Here is a 25,494-nt window from a genome sequence, read left to right on the forward strand (position 1 = left end):
GGTGTGTCGGTCGAACCCGACCCGATTGGGCACACATATGTTGTTTTGTTTTCTAATATCTTCATGTTGGGAATTACTTTTTTTATAATTTAAGATGCAAATCACAACAATGTGAATTGTAAAAGTTTTTTTTTTAATTTCGAATTGAAATGAAATGAAAAAAATGATGTTATGACCAATGAATGAGGATTATTGCTCTTTTTTTAAGTAACGTAAAAAAAAAACTGCAATTTTACAGATACATTAACATTAGCGCGTCATGTTGAAATTGCACAAATCTACCCTATGTTCATACAATGAAATCGTCTTCCCATCGGTAATGGTGGCCGTAGTTCACGTCAGACATTTCGGGTACTTGATTACGTGTTTTGATGCTGTTACAAGAGGCAAAGGAACACGTGACACTGATACTTACAAAGCACGTGCCGGAGACACCAACTCAAACAAATATATAGTGTCCACAATGACGTCATCTTAACATCCACGAAGTATCAGTGGTGCGCAGGTTTGCCACTTTCCGGCATTTTGTTCTGAAGGCACAAAAACAGTTTTAAGTGAAAAAAAGATAGTGGAATTCACACCCAACTCAAACCTTCTCACAACCATCTCACATCCATCTCACATCCCCATCTCACATCCATCTCACTCCCATCTCACGCATATCCTACTCCCATCTCACTTACATCTCACACCAATCTCACACACCCATCTCACACAAATCTCATACCCATATCACACCCATATCACATCCATATCACACCCATATCACACCCGTCTCACTTTCATCTCACACCCATATCACACCCATCTCATATCCATCTCACACTCATCTCACATCCATCTCACACCTCATCTCACATCCATCTCACACCCATATCACATCCATATCACACCCATATCACACCCGTCTCACTTTCATCTCACACCCATATCACACCCATCTCATATCCATCTCACACCCATCTCACTCCCATCTCACTCCCATCTCACTCCCATCTCACACCCATCTCACACCCATCTCACTCCCATCTCACACCCATCTCACACCCATCTCACGCATATCCTACTCCCATCTCACTTACATCTCACACTTATCTCACTCCCATCTCACTCCCATATCACACCCATATCACACCCATCTCACTCCCATCTCACTCCCATCTCCAACCCATATCACACCCATCTCACTCCCATCTCACTCCCATCTCACACCCATCTCACACTCATCTCACTCCCCATCTCATACCCATCTCACACTCATCTCACTCCCATCTCACTCCCATCTCAAACCCATCTCACTCCGATCTCACTCCCGTCTCACATCCATCTCACTCCGATCTCACTCCCGTCTCACATCCATCTCACTCCGATCTCACTCGCGTCTCACACCCATCTCAAACCAATATCACACCCATCTCACAACCCCTCCCGACCCCTGTTATAAATGATATGATACAGATACTGTATGAATTAAAGATAATAAACCGAGATATTTTACTGTGAATCGTGCCCCTCCATTTCCGGTACATCACACTGTTTTAACAGTAGATAGTTATTGACTGAAATTTAATGAACATGTTCTTATATCATAAAGATGATAGTATAACAAACGGTAGTATATCATAGAAGTGATAGTATATTATACAGACGGCAGTATATTATACAGACGGCAGTATATTATACAGACGGCAGTATATTCCGATATTATACAGACAACTATTTGTCTGCTGTTGTCACTGACAACGCACACTTAGTGCTTCAAGAACAATGTGGATGAGGTGTTTTAAGTTTTGAGATGCTTTATGAAATACCGTGGTTACCAAATAAAAAAGGCTAATTTTTCCTATTTTTTTTCTTCTTATAATTGAGATATCTGATACATACATACATAATGGGAATATACATAGTCTAATTCTAGTCTAATTTGGAATTGTTCGTTGTTTTATATACGGTTAATTGGCATTGAGTTGAGTAATATGAGATGTCTTAATTGATGAAATATTATCTTAGATAATATCAAATATTTTGATATACATTGTATATATGTGGGCGGGTGGGTGTGTATGTATACTACCTCACCACCACATCTGTCCCACGGTAGATCTGCACTGTCCCCTATCTCACCACCACGTCTGTCTCACGGTAGATCTGGACTGACCCCTATCTCACCACCACGTCTGACCCCTATCTCACCACCACGTCTGTCTCACGGTAGATCTGGACTGACCCCTATCTCACCACCACGTCTGTCCCCTATCTCACCACCACGTCTGACCCCTATCTCACCACCACGTCTGTCTCACGGTAGATCTGTACTGTCCCCTATCTCACCACCACGTCTGTCTCACGGTAGGTCTGGACTGACCCCTATCTCACCACCACGTCTGTCCCACGGTAGATCTGTACTGTCCCCTATCTCACCACCACGTCTGTCCCCTATCTCACCACCACGTCTGTCCCACGGTAGATCTGGACTGTCCCCTATCTCACCACCACTTCTGTCCCACGGTAGATCTGGACTGTCCCCTATCTCACCACCACGTCTGTCCCACGGTAGATCTGGACTGTCCCCTATCTCACCACCACGTCTGTCCCAGGGTAGATCTGGACTGTCCCCTATCTCACCACCACGTCTGTCCCAGGGTAGATCAGGACTGTCTCCTATCTCACCACCACGTCTGTCCCCTATCTCACCACCACGTCTGTCCCACGGTAGATCTGGACTGTCCCCTATCTCACCACCACGTCTGTCCCCTATCTCACCACCACTTCTACCACCACTTCTGTCCCCTATCTCACCACCACGTCTGTCCCTCGGTAGATCTGGACTGTCCCCTATCTCACCACCACGTCTGTCCCACGGTAGATCTGGACTGTCCCCTATCTCACAACCACCTCTGTCCCCTATCTCACCACCACGTCTGTCCCACGGTAGATCTGGACTGTCCCCTATCTCACCACCACGTCTGTCCCATGGTAGATCTGGACTGTCCCCTATCTCACCACCACGTCTGTCCCCTATCTCACCACCACGTCTGTCCCCTATCTCACCACTACGTCTGTCTCCTATCTCACCACCACGTCTGTCCCTCGGTAGATCTGGACTGTCCCCTATCTCACCACCACGTCTGTCCCACGGTAGATCTGGACTGTCCCCTATCTCACAACCACCTCTGTCCCCTATCTCACCACCACGTCTGTCCCACGGTAGATCTGGACTGTCCCCTATCTCACCACCACGTCTGTCCCATGGTAAATCTGGACTGTCCCCTATCTCACCACCACGTCTGTCCCAGGGTAGATCTGGACTGTCCTCTACCTCATCACCATGTCTGTCTCACGGTAGATCTGGACTGTCCCCTATCTCACCACCATGTCTGTCCCACGGTAGATCTGGACTGACCCCTATCTCACCACCACGTCTGTCCCACGGTAGATCTGGACTGTCCCCTATCTCACCACCACGTCTGTCCCAGGGTAGATCTGGACTGTCCCCTATCTCACCACCACGTCTGTCCCCTATCTCACCACCACGTTTGTCCCACGGTAGATCTGGACTGTCCCCTATCTCACCACCACTTCTGTCCCACGGTAGATCTGGACTGTCCCCTATCTCACCACCACGTCTGTCCCACGGTAGATCTGGACTGTCCCCTATCTCACCACCACGTCTGTCTCACGGTAGATCTGGACTGACCCCTATCTCACCACCACGTCTGTCCCACGGTAGATCTGGACTGTCCCCTATCTCACCACCACGTCTGTCTCACGGTAGATCTGGACTGTCCCCTATCTCACCACCACGTCTGTCCCACGGTAGATCTGGACTGTCCCCTATCTCACCACCACGTCTGTCCCAGGGTAGATCTGGACTGTCCCCTATCTCACCACCACGTCTGTCCCAGGGTAGATCTGGACTGTCTCCTATCTCACCACCACGTCTGTCCCCTATCTCACCACCACGTCTGTCCCACGGTAGATCTGGACTGTCCCCATCTCACCACCACGTCTGTCCCAGGGTAGATCTGGACTGTCCCCTATCTCACCACTACATCTGTCCCACGGTAGATCTGGACTGTCCCTATCTCACCACCACGTCTGTCCCACGTTAGATCTGGACTGTCCCTATCTCACAACCACGTCTGTCCCAGGGTAGATCTGGACTGACCCCTATCTCACCACCACGTTTGTCCTACGTTAGATCTGGACTGACCCCTATCTCACCACCACGTCTGTCCCACGGTAGGTCTGGACTGTCCCCTATCTCACCACCACGTCTGTCCCACGGTAGATCTGGACTGTCCCCTATCTCACCACCACGTCTGTCTCCTATCTCACCACCACGACTGTCCCCTATCTCACCACCACGTCTGTCCCCTATCTCACCACCACGTCTGTCCCACGGTAGATCTGGACTGACCCCTATCTCACCACCACGTCTGTCCCACGGTAGATCTGGACTGACCCCTATCTCACCACCACGTCTGTCCCAGGGTAGATCTGGACTGTCCCCTATCTTACCACCACGTCTGTCCCACGGTAGATCTGGACTGACCCCTATCTCACCACCACGTCTGTCCCACGGTAGATCTGGACTGTCCCCTATCTCACCACCACGTCTGTCCCAGGGTAGATCTGGACTGTCCCCTATCTCACCACCACGTCTGTCCCAGGGTAGATCTGGACTGTCCCCTATCTCACCACCACTTCTGTCCCCTATCTCACCACCACGTCTGTCCCACGGTAGATCTGGACTGTCCCCTATCTCACCACCACGTCTGTCCCACGGTAGATCTGGACTGTCCCCTATCTCACCACCACTTCTGTCCCCTATCTCACCACCACGTTTGTCCCACGGTAGATCTGGACTGTCCCCTATCTCACCACCACTTCTGTCCCACGGTAGATCTGGACTGTCCCCTATCTCACCACCACGTCTGTCCCACGGTAGATCTGGACTGTCCCCTATCTCACCACCACGTCTGTCCCAGGGTAGATCTGGACTGTCCCCTATCTCACCACCACGTCTGTCCCAGGGTAGATCTGGACTGTCCCCTATCTCACCACCACGTCTGTCCCCTATCTCACCACCACGTCTGTCCCACGGTAGATCTGGACTGTCCCCATCTCACCACCACGTCTGTCCCAGGGTAGATCTGGACTGTCCCCTATCTCACCACTACATCTGTCCCACGGTAGATCTGGACTGTCCCTATCTCACCACCACGTCTGTCCCACGTTAGATCTGGACTGTCCCTATCTCACAACCACGTCTGTCCCAGGGTAGATCTGGACTGACCCCTATCTCACCACCACGTTTGTCCTACGTTAGATCTGGACTGACCCCTATCTCACCACCACGTCTGTCCCACGTTAGATCTGGACTGTCCCCTATCTCACCACCACGTCTGTCCCAGGGTAGATCTGGACTGTCCCCTATCTCACCACCACGTCTGTCCCCTATCTCACCACCACGACTGTCCCCTATCTCACCACCACGTCTGTCCCCTATCTCACCACCACGTCTGTCCCACGGTAGATCTGGACTGTCCCCTATCTCACCACCACGTCTGTCCCACGGTAGATCTGGACTGACCCCTATCTCACCACCACGTCTGTCCCAGGGTAGATCTGGACTGTCCCCTATCTTACCACCACGTCTGTCCCACGGTAGATCTGGACTGACCCCTATCTCACCACCACGTCTGTCCCACGGTAGATCTGGACTGTCCCCTATCTCACCACCACGTCTGTCCCAGGGTAGATCTGGACTGTCCCCTATCTCACCACCACGTCTGTCCCAGGGTAGATCTGGACTGTCCCCTATCTCACCACCACTTCTGTCCCCTATCTCACCACCACGTCTGTCCCACGGTAGATCTGGACTGTCCCCTATCTCACCACCACGTCTGTCCCACGGTAGATCTGGACTGTCCCCTATCTCACCACCACTTCTGTCCCCTATCTCACCACCACGTCTGTCCCCTATCTCACCACTACGTCTGTCTCCTATCTCACCACCACGTCTGTCCCACGGTAGATCTGGACTGTCCCCTATCTCACCACCATGTCTGTCCCACGGTAGATCTGGACTGTCCCCTATCTCACCACCACGTCTGTCTCCTATCTCACCACCACGACTGTCCCCTATCTCACCACCACGTCTGTCCCACGGTAGATCTGGACTGTCCCCTATCTCACCACCACGACTGTCCCCTATCTCACCACCACTTCTGTCCCACGTTAGATCTGGACTGTCCCCTATCTCACCACCACGTCTGTCCCAGGGTAGATCTGGACTGTCCCTTATCTCACCACCACGTCTGTCCCCTATCTCACCACCACGTCTGTCCCACGGTAGATCTGGACTGTCCCCTATCTCACCACCACTTCTGTCCCACGGTAGATCTGGACTGTCCCCTATCTCACCACCACGTCTGTCCCACGGTAGATCTGGACTGTCCCCTATCTCACCACCACGTCTGTCCCAGGGTAGATCTGGACTGTCCCCTATCTCACAACCACGTCTGTCCCAGGGTAGATCTGGACTGTCTCCTATCTCACCACCACGTCTGTCCCCTATCTCACCACCACGTCTGTCCCACGGTAGATCTGGACTGTCCCCATCTCACCACCACGTCTGTCCCAGGGTAGATCTGGACTGTCCCCTATCTCACCACTACATCTGTCCCACGGTAGATCTGGACTGTCCCCTATCTCACCACCACGTCTGTCCCACGGTAGATCTGGACTGTCCCCTATCTCACCACCACGTCTGTCCCACGGTAGATCTGGACTGTCCCCTATCTCACCACCACGTCTGTCCCCTATCTCACCACCACGTCTGTCCCACGGTAGATCTGGACTGTCCCCTATCTCACCACCACGTCTGTCCCCTATCTCACCACCATGTCTGTCCCCTATCTCACCACCACTTCTGTCCCCTATCTCACCACCACGTCTGTCCCTCGGTAGATCTGGACTGTCCCCTATCTCACCACCACGTCTGTCCCACGGTAGATCTGGACTGTCCCCTATCTCACAACCACCTCTGTCCCCTATCTCACCACCACGTCTGTCCCACGGTAGATCTGGACTGTCCCCTATCTCACCACCACGTCTGTCCCATGGTAGATCTGGACTGTCCCCTATCTCACCACCACGTCTGTCCCCTATCTCACCACCACGTCTGTCCCCTATCTCACCACCACTTCTGTCCCCTATCTCACCACCACGTCTGTCCCCTATCTCACCACTACGTCTGTCTCCTATCTCACCACCACGTCTGTCCCTCGGTAGATCTGGACTGTCCCCTATCTCACCACCAAGTCTGTCCCACGGTAGATCTGGACTGTCCCCTATCTCACAACCACTTCTGTCCCCTATCTCACCACCACGTCTGTCCCACGGTAGATCTGGACTGTCCCCTATCTCACCACCACGTCTGTCCCATGGTAGATCTGGACTGTCCCCTATCTCACCACCACGTCTGTCCCAGGGTAGATCTGGACTGTCCTCTACCTCACCACCATGTCTGTCTCACGGTAGATCTGGACTGTCCCCTATCTCACCACCATGTCTGTCCCACGGTAGATCTGGACTGACCCCTATCTCACTACCACGTCTGTCCCATGGTAGATCTGGACTGTCCCCTATCTCACCACCACGTCTGTATCCTATCTTACCACCACGACTGTCCCCTATCTCACCACCACGTCTGTCCCCTATCTCACCACCACGTCTGTCCCACGGTATATCTGGACTGTCCCCTATCTCACCACCACGTCTTTCCCACGGTAGATCTGCACTGTCCCCTATCTCACCACCACGTCTGTCTCACGGTAGATCTGGACTGACCCCATCTCACCACCACGTCTGTCTCACGGTAGGTCTGGACTGACCCTTATCTCACCACCACGTCTGACCCCTATCTCACCACCACGTCTGTCTCACGGTAGATCTGGACTGACCCCTATCTCACCACCACCTCTGTCCCCTATCTCACCACCACGTCTGTCTCACGGTAGGTCTGGACTGTCCCCTATCTCACCACTACATCTGTCTCACGGTAGATCTGGACTGACCCCATCTCACCACCACGTCTGTCTCACGGTAGGTCTGGACTGACCCCTATCTCACCACCACGTCTGACCCCTATCTCACCACCACGTCTGTCTCACGGTAGATCTGGATTGACCCCTATCTCACCACCACCTCTGTCCCCTATCTCACCACCACGTCTGTCTCACGGTTGGTCTGGACTGTCCCCTATCTCACCACTACATCTGTCCCACGGTGGATCTGGACTGACCCCTATCTCACCACCACGTCTGTCCCACGGTAGATCTGGACTGTCCCCTATCTCACCACCACGTCTGTCCCACGGTAGATCTGGACTGTCCCCTATCTCACCACCACGTCTGTCTCACGGTAGATCTGGACTGTCCCCTATCTCACCACCACGTCTGTCCCACGGTAGATCTGGACTGTCCCCTATCTCACCACCACGTCTGTCCCAAGTTAGATCTGAACTGACCCCTATCTCACCACCACGTCTGTCCCACGGTAGATCTGGACTGTCCCCTATCTCACCACCACGTCTGTCCCACGGTAGATCTGGACTGTCCCCTATCTCACCACCATGTCTGTCCCACGGTAGATCTGGACTGTCCCCTATCTCACCACCACGTCTGTCCCCTATCTCACCACCACGTCTGTCCCACGGCAGATCTGGACTGTCCCCTATCTCACCACCACGTCTGTCCCACGGTAGATCTGGACTGTCCCCTATCTCACCACCACTTCTGTCCCACGTTAGATCTGGACTGTCCCCTATCTCACCACCACGTCTGTCCCAGGGTAGATCTGGACTGTCCCCTATCTCACCACCACGTCTGTCCCACGGTAGATCTGGACTGTCCCCTATCTCACCACCACGTCTGTCCCACGGTAGATCTGGACTGTCCCCTATCTCACCACCACGTCTGTCCCAGGGTAGATCTGGACTGTCCCCTATCTCACCAACACGTCTGTCCCAGGGTAGATCTGGACTGTCTCCTATCTCACCACCACGTCTGTCCCCTATCTCACCACCACGTCTGTCCCACGGTAGATCTGGACTGTCCCCATCTCACCACCACGTCTGTCCCAGGGTAGATCTGGACTGTCCCCTATCTCACCACTACATCTGTCCCACGGTAGATCTGGACTGTCCCCTATCTCACCACCACGTCTGTCCCACGGTAGATCTGGACTGTCCCCTATCTCACCACCACGTCTGTCCCACGGTAGATCTGGACTGTCCCCTATCTCACCACCACGTCTGTCCCAGGGTAGATCTGGACTATCCCCTATCTCACCACCACGTCTGTCCCAGGGTAGATCTGGACTGTCCCCTATCTCACCACCACGTCTGTCCCAGGGTAGATCTGGACTGTCTCCTATCTCACCACCACGTCTGTCCCCTATCTCACCACCACGTCTGTCCCACGGTAGATCTGGACTGTCCCCTATCTCACCACCACGTCTGTCCCACGGTAGATCTGGACTGTCCCCTATCTCACCACCATGTCTGTCCCACGGTAGATCTGGACTGTCCCCTATCTCACCACCACGTCTGTCCCCTATCTCACCACCACGTCTGTCCCACGGTAGATCTGGACTGTCCCCTATCTCACCACCACGTCTGTCCCACGGTAGATCTGGACTGTCCCCTATCTCACCACCACTTCTGTCCCACGTTAGATCTGGACTGTCCCCTATCTCACCACCACGTCTGTCCCAGGGTAGATCTGGACTGTCCCCTATCTCACCACCACGTCTGTCCCACGGTAGATCTGGACTGTCCCCTATCTCACCACCACGTCTGTCCCACGGTAGATCTGGACTGTCCCCTATCTCACCACCACGTATGTCCCAGGGTAGATCTGGACTGTCCCCTATCTCACCAACACGTCTGTCCCAGGGTAGATCTGGACTGTCTCCTATCTCACCACCACGTCTGTCCCCTATCTCACCACCACGTCTGTCCCACGGTAGATCTGGACTGTCCCCTATCTCACCACCACGTCTGTCTCCTATCTCACCACCACGTCTGTCCCCTATCTCACCACCACGTCTGTCCCACGGTAGATCTGGACTGACCCCTATCTCACCACCACGTCTGTCCCACGGTAGATCTGGACTGTCCCCTATCTCACCACCACGTCTGTCCCTCGGTAGATCTGGACTGTCCCCTATCTCACCACCACGTCTGTCCCACGGTAGATCTGGACTGACCCCTATCTCACCACCACGTCTGTCCCACGGTAGATCTGGACTGTCCCCTATCTCACAACCACCTCTGTCCCCTATCTCACCACCACGTCTGTCCCACGGTAGATCTGGACTGTCCCCTATCTCACCACCACGTCTGTCCCACGGTAGATCTGGACTGTCCCCTATCTCACCACCACGTCTGTCCCACGGTAGATCTGGACTGTCCCCTAGCTCACCACCACGTCTGTCCCACGGTAGATCTGGACTGTCCCTATCTCACCACCACGTCTGTCCCACGGTAGATCTGGACTGTCCCCTATCTCACCACCACAGTCTGTCCTCCGGTAGATCTGGACTGTCCCCTATCTCACCACCAACGTCTGTCGTCCCACGGTAGGATCTGGACTGTACCCCTATCTTCACTCACCATGTCTGTCCCACGTTATCTGGACTTGTAACCCGATCTCACCACCTTACGTCTGTTAGAGACCTAGGATCTCACCCCATGACTGTCCCCTATCTCACCACCACGACTGTCTCACGGTAGGTCTGGACTGTCCCCTATCTCACCACCACGTCTGTCTCACGGTAGATCTGGACTGTCCCCCATCTCAAAACCATGTCTGTCTCACATGTAGCAGTCTCGTGGTCGTGTATATCGTATATACAGTTTAAAAAGTACACACGTGACTGTGATATACCAGAATAACATTAATTTATAGGAAATTCAAACTTAAGTCTTGTACAAAATTCACGATTAAGTGATCTACTGTTACGGTGATGATAACCTAACATAACTCATTTGTCGTACAACGCATTGTGTACAGGTCCCCTATCTCACCACCACGTCTGTCCCACGGTAGATCTGGACTGTCCCCTATCTCACCACCACGTCTGTCCCATGTTAGATCTGAACTGACCCCTATCTCACCACCACGTCTGTCCCACGGTAGATCTGGACTGTCCCCTATCTCACCACCACGTCTGTCCCACGGTAGATCTGGACTGTCCCCTATCTCACCACCATGTCTGTCCCACGGTAGATCTGGACTGTCCCCTATCTCACCACCACGTCTGTCCCCTATCTCACCACCACGTCTGTCCCACGGTAGATCTGGACTGTCCCCTATCTCACCACCACGTCTGTCCCACGGTAGATCTGGACTGTCCCCTATCTCACCACCACTTCTGTCCCACGGTAGATCTGGACTGTCCCCTATCTCACCACCACGTCTGTCCCAGGGTAGATCTGGACTGTCCCCTATCTCACCACCACGTCTGTCCCACGGTAGATCTGGACTGTCCCCTATCTCACCACCACGTCTGTCCCACGGTAGATCTGGACTGTCCCCTATCTCACCACCACGTCTGTCCCAGGGTAGATCTGGACTGTCCCCTATCTCACCAACACGTCTGTCCCAGGGTAGATCTGGACTGTCCTCCTATCTCACCACCACGTCTGTCCCCTATCTCACTACCACCACGTCTGTCCCACGGTAGATCTGGACTGTCCCCATCTCACCACCACGTCTGTCCCAGGGTAGATCTGGACTGTCCCCTATCTCACCACTACATCTGTCCCACGGTAGATCTGGACTGTCCCCTATCTCACCACCACGTCTGTCCCAGGGTAGATCTGGACTGTCCTCTATCTCACCACCACGTCTGTCCCACGGTAGATCTGGACTGTCCCCTATCTCACCACCACGTCTGTCCCAGGGTAGATCTGGACTATCCCCTATCTCACCACCACGTCTGTCCCAGGGTAGATCTGGACTGTCCCCTATCTCACCACCACGTCTGTCCCAGGGTAGATCTGGACTGTCTCCTATCTCACCACCACGTCTGTCCCCTATCTCACCACCACGTCTGTCCCACGGTAGATCTGGACTGTCCCCTATCTCACCACCACGTCTGTCCCAGGGTAGATCTGGACTGTCCCCTATCTCACCACTACATCTGTCCCACGGTAGATCTGGACTGTCCCCTATCTCACCACCACGTCTGTCCCACGGTAGATCTGGACTGTCCCCTATCTAACCACCACGTCTGTCCCACGGTAGATCTGGACTGTCCCCTATCTCACCACCACGTCTGACCCGTATCTCACCACCACGTCTGTCTCACGGTAGATCTGGACTGTCCCCTATCTCACCACCACGTCTGTCCCACGGTAGATCTGGACTGACCCCTATCTCACCACCACGTCTGTCCCAGGGTAGATCTGGACTGTCCCCTATCTCACCACCACGTCTGTCCCACGGTAGATCTGGACTGTCCCCTATCTCACCACCACGTCTGTCCCACGGTAGATCTGGACTGTCCCCTATCTCACCACCACGTCTGTCCCACGGTAGATCTGGACTGTCTCCTATCTCACCACCACGTCTGTCCCACGGTAGATCTGGACTGTCCCCTATCTCACCACCACGTCTGTCCCCTATCTCACCACCACGTCTGTCCCACGGTAGATCTGGACTGTCCCCTATCTCACCACCACGTCTGTCCCACGGTAGATCTGGACTGTCCCCTATCTCACCACCACGTCTGTCCCCTATCTCACCACCACGTCTGTCTCCTATCTCACCACCAAGTCTGTCCCACGGTAGATCTGGGCTGTCCCCTATCTCACCTTCACGTCTGTTAGAGACCTAGGTTTTACACTCGGCTCTGTATGATGTACACGTATCATGTATCCATAAGTTTTATGATGCTCTCACGCTTTTACTTTGTTCCTTGATTTAAAGTTAAAACGGAAATACAAGTATTAACTGCCGTCATTAATACCGCACTGACTCACATGTAGCAGTCTCGTGGTCGTGTATATCGTATATACAGTTTAAAAAGTACACACGTGACTATGATATACCAGAATAACATTAATTTATAGGAAATTCAAACTTAAGTCTTGTATAAAATTCACGATTAAGTGATCTACTGTTACGGTGATGATAACCTAACATAACTCATTTGTCGTACAACGCATTGTGTACAGGTCCCCTATCTCACCACCACGTCTGTCCCACGGTGATGATAACCTAACATAACTCATTTGTCGTACAACGCATTGTGTACAGGTCCCCTATCTCACCACCACGTCTGTCCCACGGTGATGATAACCTAACATAACTCATTTGTCGTACAACTCATTGTGTACAGGTCCCCTATCTCACCACCACGTCTGTCCCACGGTGATGATAACCTAACATAACTCATTTGTCGTACAACGCATTGTGTACAGGTCCCCTATCTCACCACCACGTCTGTCCCACGGTGATGATAACCTAACATAACTCATTTGTCGTACAACTCATTGTGTACAGGTCCCCTATCTCACCACCACGTCTGTCCCACGGTGATGATAACATAACATAACTCATTTGTCGTACAACGCATTGTGTACAGGTCCCCTATCTCACCACCACGTCTGTCCCACGGTGATGATAACCTAACATAACTCATTTGTCGTACAACTCATTGTGTACAGGTCCCCTATATCACCACCACGTCTGTCCCACGGTGATGATAACCTAACATAACTCATTTGTCGTACAACTCATTGTGTACAGGTCCCCTATCTCACCACCACGTCTGTCCCACGGTGATGGTAACCTAACATAACTCATTTGTCGTACAACTCATTGTGTACAGGTCCCCTATCTCACCACCACGTCTGTCCCACGGTGATGATAACCTAACATAACTCATTTGTCGTACAACTCATTGTGTACAGGTCCCCTATCTCACCACCACGTCTGTCCCACGGTGATGATAACCTAACATAACTCATTTGTCGTACAACGCATTGTGTACAGGTCCCCTATCTCACCACCACGTCTGTCCCACGGTGATGATAACCTAACATAACTCATTTGTCGTACAACGCATTGTGTACAGGTCCCCTATCTCACCACCACGTCTGTCCCACGGTGATGATAACCTAACATAACTCATTTGTCGTACAACGCATTGTGTACAGGTCCCCTATCTCACCACCACGTCTGTCCCACGGTGATGATAACCTAACATAACTCATTTGTCGTACAACTCATTGTGTACAGGTCCCCTATCTCACCACCACGTCTGTCCCACGGTGATGATAACCTAACATAACTCATTTGTCGTACAACTCATTGTGTACAGGTCAGCCTTGTTACACTCATACATAAGTAAATGGCAACTTTTTTTTATTTTTACAACAATTGCCAAACAATTTTATCAACCAATATTATTCACCCTCGTTGGCCCGGATTGAAACGCGCGAGGGGACTTACTATGGGAGGAAACCGGGTAACCCCTACACGCGTACGATTAAGACCTCTGTGAAGTTGATTACTTGTTCCTAATTCCTTATTCCATTCCTTTACTACATATTCGTTTCCCATTTCTTAATCGTTATTCCATTACTTATTCGATTCCATCATTATATATTCGTTTCCTCTTGACTAATTAGCACTTCAAATAGTTCAAAGCTTATTATTAAACGTTCCCATTACGTATTCGGACATTATATTCCTTACGTATACCTTATTACTCAATGTTTATGTAATAGTTTTGAACCATTTTAAGTGTTAATTAGAGAAGAGAAAAGGAATAAGTAATAAAGGAATCGAATAAGTAATGGAGAAATTGAATAAGTTATTAGATATGGATAAGAAACAATGTGTTCGAATAAGCAATGGAATGTTTAATAACAAGTTTTGAACCACTTCAAGTGCTAATTAGTAAAGGAGAATATTTAATGATGGAATCGAATAAGTAATGGAATAAGGAATAAGTAATGGAATGGAATAAGGAATAAGGAACAAGTAATCAATTTCACCGAGGTACTATCGAGACATTTTAAATTGATGTATACCACGCATTTAGCAGAACTGGTTGTATCAAATGATATATCTATTGTCCACCTGTACATAGTTTTATATCTGAAACCTATCAAAAATAAGTAGTATTATGTCACAGTACAAAAAGGATATCTAACAGTGTCTACAGTAATAGAAAATATCTTTCACGAGTGGGCAAATATTTTGATGTTTGTCACGAGTGCGTAGCCACTACAGAATATTAGCCACACGAGTAAAACATATTTGGTATTATTGAAGATACTTTGTTTATTTCATTGTTATAGCAAAATATACTGCGTATGCTTTTAATTCTCCCCAATGTCGTTTGCAAGCAGGATTTTGATAAGTTATATTATAAAAAGTGATATTTTTTCACTAGTGAAAAAAAGTGGAAAATGTATTTTTTTTTATAAATTGAATGTTTTTCGATATTTCACTGGAAAAATGTAATAAATACCATTATTCACAGAACGATAACCCGGGCCAGAAGTCCTCCAATCAAACTGGTTGTACAAGTCTTAAATCGCAATTTTGGTTATAAGAACTGACAAAAACAGACGCTTCATGAGACACCGAAAATTAAGAAATTCACAATGTGTGACTATTTGTCTGGATATGATATTCTAGTTGATATCAAGGGGGTAATACCTGAGCGTGTCCTACTTCCGCTGGCACGTAGGGCTAGATTGATGAATCTACGCTGTCCCCATATTGAGCTGATACTCAGTTTGATAGTTGTGTACAGGTTGTATTGTGATAGTACTCAGTTTGATAGTTGTGTACAGGTTGTATTGTGATAGTACTCAGTTTGATAGTTGCGTACAGGTTGTATTGTGATAGTACTCAGTTTGATAGTTGTGTACAGCTTGTATTGTGATAGTACGCAGTTTGATAGTTGTGTACAGGTTGTATTGTGATAGTTCTATGTGTGATAGTGACCACACAAACATGTCATATTGTGATAGTACTCAGTTTGATAGTGACCACACAAACATGTCATATTGTGATAGTTCTATGTGTGATAGTGACCACACAAATATGTCATATTGTGATAGTACTCAGTTTGATAGTGACCACACAAACATGTCATATTGTGATCACAGTTTGATAGTGACCACACAAACATGTCATATTGTGATAGTACTATGTTTGATAGTGACCACACAAACATGTCATATTGTGATAGTACTCAGTTTGATAGTGACCACACAAACATGTCATATTGTGATAGTACTATGTTTGATAGTGACCAAACAAACATGTCATATTGTGATAGTACTCAGTTTGATAGTGACCACACAAACATGTCATATTGTGACAGTCAGTTTGATAGTGACCACACAAACATGTCATATTGTGACACTCAGTTTGATAGTGACCACACAAACATGTCATATTGTGATAGTACTATGTTTGATAGTGACCACATCAACATGTCATATTGTGATAGTACACAGTTTGATAGTAACCACACAAACATGTCATATTGTGATAGTACTATGTTTGATAGTGACCACACAAACATGTCATATTGTGATAGAACTATGTTTGACAGTGACCACACAAATATGTCATATTGTTATAGTACAGTTTGATAGTGACCACACAAATATGTCATATTGTGATAGTACTATGTTTGATAGTGACCACACAAACATGTCATATTGTTATAGTACAGTTTGATAGTGACCACACAAATATGTCATATTGTTATAGTACAGTTTGATAGTGACCACACAAATATGTCATATTGTGATAGTTATATGTTTGATAGTGACCACACAAATATGTCATATTGTTATAGTACAGTTTGATAGTGACCACACAAATATGTCATATTGTGATAGTACTATGTTTGATAGTGGCCACACAAACATGTCATATTGTGATAGTACAGTTTGATAGTGACCACACAAACATGTCATATTGTGATAGTACTATGTTTGATAGTGACCAAACAAATATGTCATATTGTGATAGTACTCAGTTTGATAGTGACCACACAAACATGTCATATTGTGATAGTACTATGTTTGATAGTGACCACACAAACATGTCATATTGTGATAGTACTATGTTTGATAGTGACCACACAAACATGTCATATTGTGATAGTACTATGTTTGATAGTGACCAAACAAACATGTCATATTGTGATAGTACTATGTTTGATAGTGACCACACAAACATGTCATATTGTGATAGTACACAGTTTGATAGTGACCACACACACATGTCATATTGTGATAGTACTATGTTTGATACTGACCACACAAACATGTCATATTGTGATAGTACTGTGTTTGATAGTGACCACACAAACATGTCATATTGTGATAGTACTCAGTTTGATACTGACCACACAAACATGTCATATTGTGATAGTACTCAGTTTGATACTGACCACACAAATATGTCATATTGTTATAGTACAGTTTGATAGTGACCACACAAATATGTCATATTGTGATAGTACTATGTGTGATAGTGACCACACAAACATGTCATATTGTGATAGTACACAGTTAGATAGTGACCACACAAACATGTCATATTGTGATAGAACTATGTTTGATAATGACCACAAAAACATGTCATATTGTGATAGTACTCGGTTTGACAGTGACCACACAAATATGTCATATTGTGATAGTACTATGTTTGACAGTGACCACACAAATATGTCATATTGTGATAGTACTATAATTGATAGTGACCACACAAACACGTCATATTGTGATAGTACTAAGTTTGATAGTGACAACACAAACATGTCATATTGTGATAGTACTCAGTTTGATACTGACCACACAAACATGTCATATTGTGATAGTACTATGTTTGATAGTGACCAAACAAACATGTCATATTGTGATAGTACTATGTTTGATAGTGACCACACAAATATGTCATATTGTGATAGTACTATGTTTGATACTTACCACACAAACATGTCATATTGTGATAGTACTATGTTTGATAGTGACCACACAAACATGTCATATTGTGATAGTACTATGTTTGATAGTGACCACACAAACGTGTCATATTGTGATAGTACTATGATTGATAGTGGCCACACAAACATGTCATATTGTGATAGTACACAGTTTGATAGTGACCACACAAACATATCATATTGTGATAGTACTATGTTTGATAGTGACCACACAAATATGTCATATTGTGACACTCAGTTTGATAGTGACCACACAAACATGTCATATTGTGATAGTACTATGTTTGATAGTGACCACACAAACATGTCATATTGTGATAGTACTCAGTTTGATACTGACCACACAAACATGTCATATTGTGATAGTACTATGTTTGATAGTGACCACACAAACATGCCATATTGTGATAGTACTATGTTTGATAGTGACCAAACAAACATGTCATATTGTGATAGTACTATGTTTGATAGTGACCACACAAACATGTCATATTGTGATAGTACAGTTTGATAGTGACCACACAAACATGTCATATTGTGACACTCAGTTTGATAGTGACCACACAAACATGTCATATTGTGATAGTACTATGTTTGATAGTGACCACACAAACATGCCATATTGTGATAGTACTATGTTTGATAGTGACCACAAAAACATTTCATATTATGATAGTACTCAGTTTGATAGTGACCACACAAACATGTCATATTGTGATAGTGACCACACAAATATGTCATATTGTGATAGTACTATGTTTGACAGTGACCACACAAACATGTCATATTGTGATAGTACTATGTGTGATAGTGACCACACAAATATGTCATATTGTGATAGTACACAGTTTGATAGTGGCCACACAAACATGTCATATTGTGATAGTACTATGTGTGATAGTGACCACACAAATATGTCATATTGTGATAGTACTATGTTTGACAGTGACCACACAAACATGTCATATTGTGATAGTACTCAGTTTGATAGTGGCCACACAAACATGTCATATTGTGATAGTACTATGTTTGATACTGACCACACAAACATGTCATATTGTGATAGGACTCAGTTTGAAAGTGACCACAAAAACATGTCATATTGTGATGGTACTATGTGTAATAGTGACCACACACACATGTCATATTGTGATGGTACTATGTGTGATACTGGCCACACAAACATGTCATATTGTGATGGTACTATGTTTGATAGTGACCACACAAACATGTCATATTGTGATAGTACACAGTTTGATAGTGACCACACAAACATGTCATATTGTGATAGTACTCAATTTGATAGTGACCACACAAACATGTCATATTGTGATAGTACTATGTTTGATAGTGACCACACAAACATGTCATATTGTGATAGTACACAGTTTGATAGTGACCACACAAACATGTCATATTGTGATAGTACTATGTTTGATAGTGACCACACAAACATGTCATATTGTGATAGTACTATGTTTGACAGTGACCACACAAATATGTCATATTGTGATAGTACTATGTTTGACAGTGACCACACAAATATGTCATATTGTGATAGTACTATGTTTGATAGTGACCACACAAACATGTCATATTGTGATAGTACTATGTTTGATAGTTGACCACACAATCATGTCATATTGTGATAGTATTATGTGTGATAGTGACCACACAAACATGCCATATTGTGATAGTACTATGTTTGATAGTGACCACACAAACATGTCATATTGTGATAGTACTCAGTTTGATAGTGACCACACAAACATGTCATATTGTGATAGTACTATGTTTGATAGTGACCACACAAACATGTCATATTGTGATAGTACTATGTTTGATAGTGACCACACAAACATGTCATATTGTGATAGTACTCAGTTTGATAGTGACCACACAAACATGTCATATTGTGATCACAGTTTGATAGTGACCACACAAACATGTCATATTGTGATAGTACACAGTTTGATAGTGACCACACAAATATGTCATATTGTGGTAGTACTATGTTTGATAGTGACCACACAAACATGTCATATTGTGATAGTACTATGTTTGACAGTGACCACACAAACATGTCATATTGTGATAGTACCATGTGTGACAGTGACCACACAAATATGTCATATTGTGATAGTACTATGTTTGATAGTGACCACACAAACATGTCATATTGTGATAGTACTATGTTTGATAGTGACCACACAAACATGTCATATTGTGATAGTACTATGTTTGATAGTGACCACACAAACATGTCATATTGTGATAGTACTATGTGTGACAGTGACCACACAAATATGTCATATTGTGATAGTACTATGTTTGATACTGACCACACAAACATGTCATATTGTGATAGTACTATGTGTGATACTGACCACACAAACATGTCATATTGTGATAGTACTATGTGTGACAGTGACCACACAAATATGTCATATTGTGATAGTACTATGTTTGATACTGACCACACAAACATGTCATATTGTGATAGTACTATGTGTGATACTGACCACACAAACATGTCATATTGTGATAGTACTATGTTTGATAGTGGCCACACAAACATGTCATATTGTGATAGTACTATGTTTGATACTGACCACACAAACATGTCATATTGTGATAGTACTATGTTTGATACTGACCACACAAACATGTCATATTGTGATAGTACACAGTTTGATAGTGACCACACAAACATGTCATATTGTGATAGTACTATGTTTGACAGTGACCACACAAACATGTCATATTGTTATAGTACACAGTTTGATACTGACCACACAAACATGTCATATTGTGATAGTACTATGTGTGATAGTGACCACACAAACATGTCATATTGTGATAGTACACAGTTTGATAGTGACCACACAAACATGTCATATTGTGATAGTACTATGTTTGATAGTGACCACACAAATATGTCATATTGTTATAGTACAGTTTGATAGTAACCACACAAATATGTCATATTGTTATAGTACAGTTTGATAGTGACCACACAAACATGTCATATTGTGATAGTACTCAGTTTGATACTGACCACACAAACATCTCATATTGTGATAGTACTATGTGTGATAGTGACCACACAAACATGTCATATTGTTATAGTACTATGTTTGATAGTGGCCACACAAACATGTCATATTGTGATCACAGTTTGATAGTGACCACACAAACATGTCATATTGTGATCACAGTTTGATAGTGACCACACAAACATGTCATATTGTGATCACAGTTTGATAGTGACCACACAAACATGTCATATTGTGATCACAGTTTGATAGTGACCACACAAACATGTCATATTGTGATAGTACTATGTGTGATAGTGACCACACAAATATGTCATATTGTGATAGTACTATGTTTGATAGTGACCACACAAACATGTCATATTGTGATAGTACAGTTTGATAGTGACCACACAAACATGTCATATTGTGATAGTACTATGTTTGACAGTGACTACACAAACATGTCATATTGTGATAGTACTATGTTTGATAGTGACCACACAAACATGTCATATTGTGATAGTACTATGTTTGACAGTGACTACACAAACATGTCATATTGTGATAGTACTATGTTTGACAGTGACCACACAAACATGTCATATTGTGATAGTACAGTTTGATAGTGACCACACAAACATGTCATATTGTGTTAGTACTCAGTTTGATAGTGACCACACAAACATGCCATATTGTGATAGTACTATGTTTGATAGTGGCCACACAAACATGTCATATTGTGATAGTACACAGTTAGATAGTGACCACACAAACATGTCATATTGTGATAGTACTCAGTTTGATAGTGACCACACAAATATGTCATATTGTGATAGTACTATGTTTGACAGTGACCACACAAATATGTCATATTGTGATAGTACTATGCTTGACAGTGACCACACAAATATGTCATATTGTGATAGTATTCAGTTGATATTGACCACACAAACATGTCATATTGTGATAGTACTATGTTTGATAGTTGACTACACAACTGTTTTATTTATAGCGTCTATAATCCGTGTAAAGACAGTTTATTAATTAGCGTTATTTGGTCTTGTTTTCATTTTAAACCTATCTGTCTTATTGTACGTGTTTCGAGATATAATTAAGTATTTTTTGTTATTGAAGTTAAGACGTGACATCTGATGATACTTATATTTTCTAATTCACAGTCTATATCTAAATTTGCTTCTATAAAACCGGAATCCTAACTAACAGCTATAATGATGTAGTATATATACTATAAGGTAATATAGATACATTCGTTTATTGAATGTTTTTGTTTATTTTTTATTTTTATTTGTTTTTTTTAAATATTTGTATGCTTTCTTAAAACTTTAAAATCACTGTCTTAAAGCTCTTGCCTAAAACATCAACCACGTATGACACAAACAATGGCCATGACCAATTCAAGGGTCAGATTAACTATATGCCTACCGTGTATACTTCCCTAGCAATATCTATCACACTTGGTAACTAGTCGATCTCAAGATACAGAGAAGAGAAATCTTTATCATGAAAAGTTCAATTTTTTTCCCATATTTTCTTCATAACTTTCTATAATTGACATATGGACTAATGTTTGACTAGATTTCCTTATAAAACATGCAATTCCGTGAGGAGTCGTCTGTATTGCAAAAAAACAACACTGGTTCGTTAAATCACAGGTGCTAAGAATAGAAAACAAAGGTAACCTTACCTTAATTTCTTACCTCACTCTATCCCCGATGTTTGCTTTTTGTATCGGACAAATTGATACTACACCAATAGACTCCGCCTATACCATGTCAGATACTGACACCAATAACCCATACAGCTACAGATGCCAAGCGGGAGATTCACCTTTGGGACAGTAAGCACCAGGTAAACAAAATTAGGCCAGGCCAAATGTGAATATGTTAATCATGCGTTACCTCGTTCTGTACCACACCAGTCCAAGTGTCCTGTAGACGTACCGCAACAGTCATAATGTCCTGTAACACATAATCATATCCAAGTGCCGTGTAGGTATATCATATCAGTCCAAGTGTCGTGTAGGTATATCATATCAGTCCAAGTGCCGTGTAGGTATACCATATCAGTCCAAGTGTCGTGTAGGTATATCAAATCAGTCCAAGTGCCGTGTAGGTATATCATATCAGTCCAAGTGTCGTGTAGGTATACCATATCAGTCCAAGTGTCGTGTAGGTATATCATATCAGTCCAAGAGCCGTGTAGGTATATCATATCAGTCCAAGTGTCGTGTAGGTATACATAATGTACCATATCAATCCAAGTGTCGTGTAGGTATACCATATCAGTCCAAGTGTCGTGTAGGTATATCACATCAGTACAAGTGTCGTGTAGGTATATCATATCAGTCCAAGTGTCGTGTAGGTATACCATATCAATCCAAGTGTCATGTAGGTATACCATATCAGTCCAAGTGTCGTGTAGGTATATCACATCAGTACAAGTGTCGTGTAGGTATACCATATCAGTCCAAGTGTCGTGTAGATATACCACACCAGTCCAAGTGTCGTATACCACAACAGTCATAATGTCCTGTAGACGTACCACACCAGTCCAAGTGTCGTGTTTATGTACCACACCAGTCTTAGTGTCGTGTAGGTATAGTATATCAGTCAAATTGTCTTATAGGTACATCATATAAGTCCATGTGACATATATGGATACCAAATCAGTCCAAGTGCCGTGTAGGTATATCAAATCAGTCCAAGTGTCGTTTAGGTATATCAAATCAGTCCAAGTGCCGTGTAGGTATATCGTATCAGTCCAAGAGTCGTGTAGGTATATCATATCAGTCTAAGTGCCGTGTAGGTATATCATATCAGTCCAAGTGTCGTGTAGGTATATCATATCAGTCCAAGTGTCGTGTAGGTATAGCAAATCACTCCAAGTGCCGTGTAGGTATATCAAATCAGTCCAAGTGTCGTGTAGGTATATCAAATCAGTCCAAGTGTCGTGTAGGTATATCATATCAGTCCAAGTGTCGTATGGGAATACCATATCAGTCCAAGTGTCGTGTAGGTATATCATATCAGTCCAAGTGTCGTGTAGGTATATATAAAATCAGTCCAAGTGCCGTGTAGGTATATCATATCAGTCCAAGTGTCGTGTAGGTATACCATATCAATCCAAGTGTCGTGTAGGTATACCATATCAGTCCAAGTGCCGTGTAGGTATATCAAATCAGTCCAAGTGTCGTGTAGGTATACCATATCAGTCCAAGTGTCGTGTAGGTATATCATATCAGTCCAAGTGTCGTGTAGGTATACCATATCAGTCCAAGTGTCGTGTAGGTATACCATATCAATCCAAGTGTCGTGTAGGTATACCATATCAGTCCAAGTGCCGTGTAGGTATATCAAATCAGTCCAAGTGCCGTGTAGGTATACCATATCAGTCCAAGTGTCGTGTAGGTATACCATATCAGTCCAAGTGTTGTGTATATGTACCACAGCAGTCCAAATATCCTGCAGGTGTAACACACCAGTATTAGTGTCGTGTAGGTATATCACATCAGTACAACTGTCGTGTAGGTATACCATATCAATCCAAGTGTCGTGTAGGTATACCATATCAGTCCAAGTGTCGTGTAGGTATACCATATCAGTCCAAGTGTCGTGTAGGTATACCATATCAATCCAAGTGTCGTGTAGGTATACCATATCAATCCAAGTGTCGTGGAGGTATACCATATCAATCCATGTGTCGTGTAGGTATACCATATCAATCCAAGTGTCGTGTAGGTATACCATATCAGTCCAAGTGTCGTGTAGGTGTAACACGCCAGCCCAAGTGTCGGGTAGGTGAACTACATCAGTCCAAGTGTCGTGTAGGTATATCATATCAGTCCAAGTGTCGTGTAGGTATATCATATCAGTCCAAGTGTCGTGTAGGTATTCCATATCAGTCCAAGTGTCGTGTAGGTATACCATATCAATCCAAGTGTCGTGTAGGTATACCATATCAATCCAAGTGTCGTGTAGGTATATCATATCAGTCCAAGTCTCGTGTAGGTGTAACAAGCCAGCCCAAGTGTCGGGTAGGTGAACTACATCAGTCCAAGTGTCGCATAACTATATCAAATCAGTTCAAGTGTCGTGTAGGTAAACGATATCAATCCAAGTCTAGTGTGAATATATCGGTATATCACATCAGGCCAAGAGTTTTGTACCTGTATAACAAAATCCCAAATGTCGTGTTGGTAGACAGCATAGCCCAGATGTCGAGTTCTTGTATAACAAGTGTCGTGTAGCTTTGTAATATCGGTTCATGTTGTATGTGTGTACTATACCAGTCAAAGTGTCGTGAATAAGATGTACAAGATCAACTCAGTGTCATGTAGATACACAACAAAAGTGTCGAGTACTTGATCAACACCAGT

The 25,494-nt window shown here is 45.2% G+C and overlaps 1 protein-coding gene across 5 annotated transcripts in view; it reads right to left on the reverse strand.

Annotated features, from left to right (window-relative positions):
- The window catches only part of LOC117342519, a 36,458-nt gene extending 13,529 nt beyond the window's left edge, over positions 1 to 22,929 (reverse strand). Inside the window, exons 1-2 of one of the 5 annotated variants that reach the window (XM_033904698.1) lie at positions 22,817 to 22,929; positions 416 to 530 (exon numbers count right to left, since the gene is read on the reverse strand). In XM_033904698.1, the coding sequence (XP_033760589.1) occupies positions 416 to 473 (58 nt within the window). In that variant the 5' untranslated portion in view covers positions 474 to 530; positions 22,817 to 22,929. Of the gene's footprint in view, positions 1 to 415; positions 531 to 12,889; positions 12,984 to 22,803 lie in introns of those variants that run through there. The other 4 variants (XM_033904697.1, XM_033904699.1, XR_004535875.1 and 1 more) reach the window with 4 other exon arrangements.
- Between the last annotated feature and the right edge of the window lie 2,565 nt (positions 22,930 to 25,494).

Source organism: Pecten maximus, chromosome 14 (assembly GCF_902652985.1).
Source record: "Pecten maximus chromosome 14, xPecMax1.1, whole genome shotgun sequence".
In the NCBI taxonomy this organism is placed as follows: Eukaryota; Metazoa; Mollusca; class Bivalvia; order Pectinida; family Pectinidae; genus Pecten; species Pecten maximus.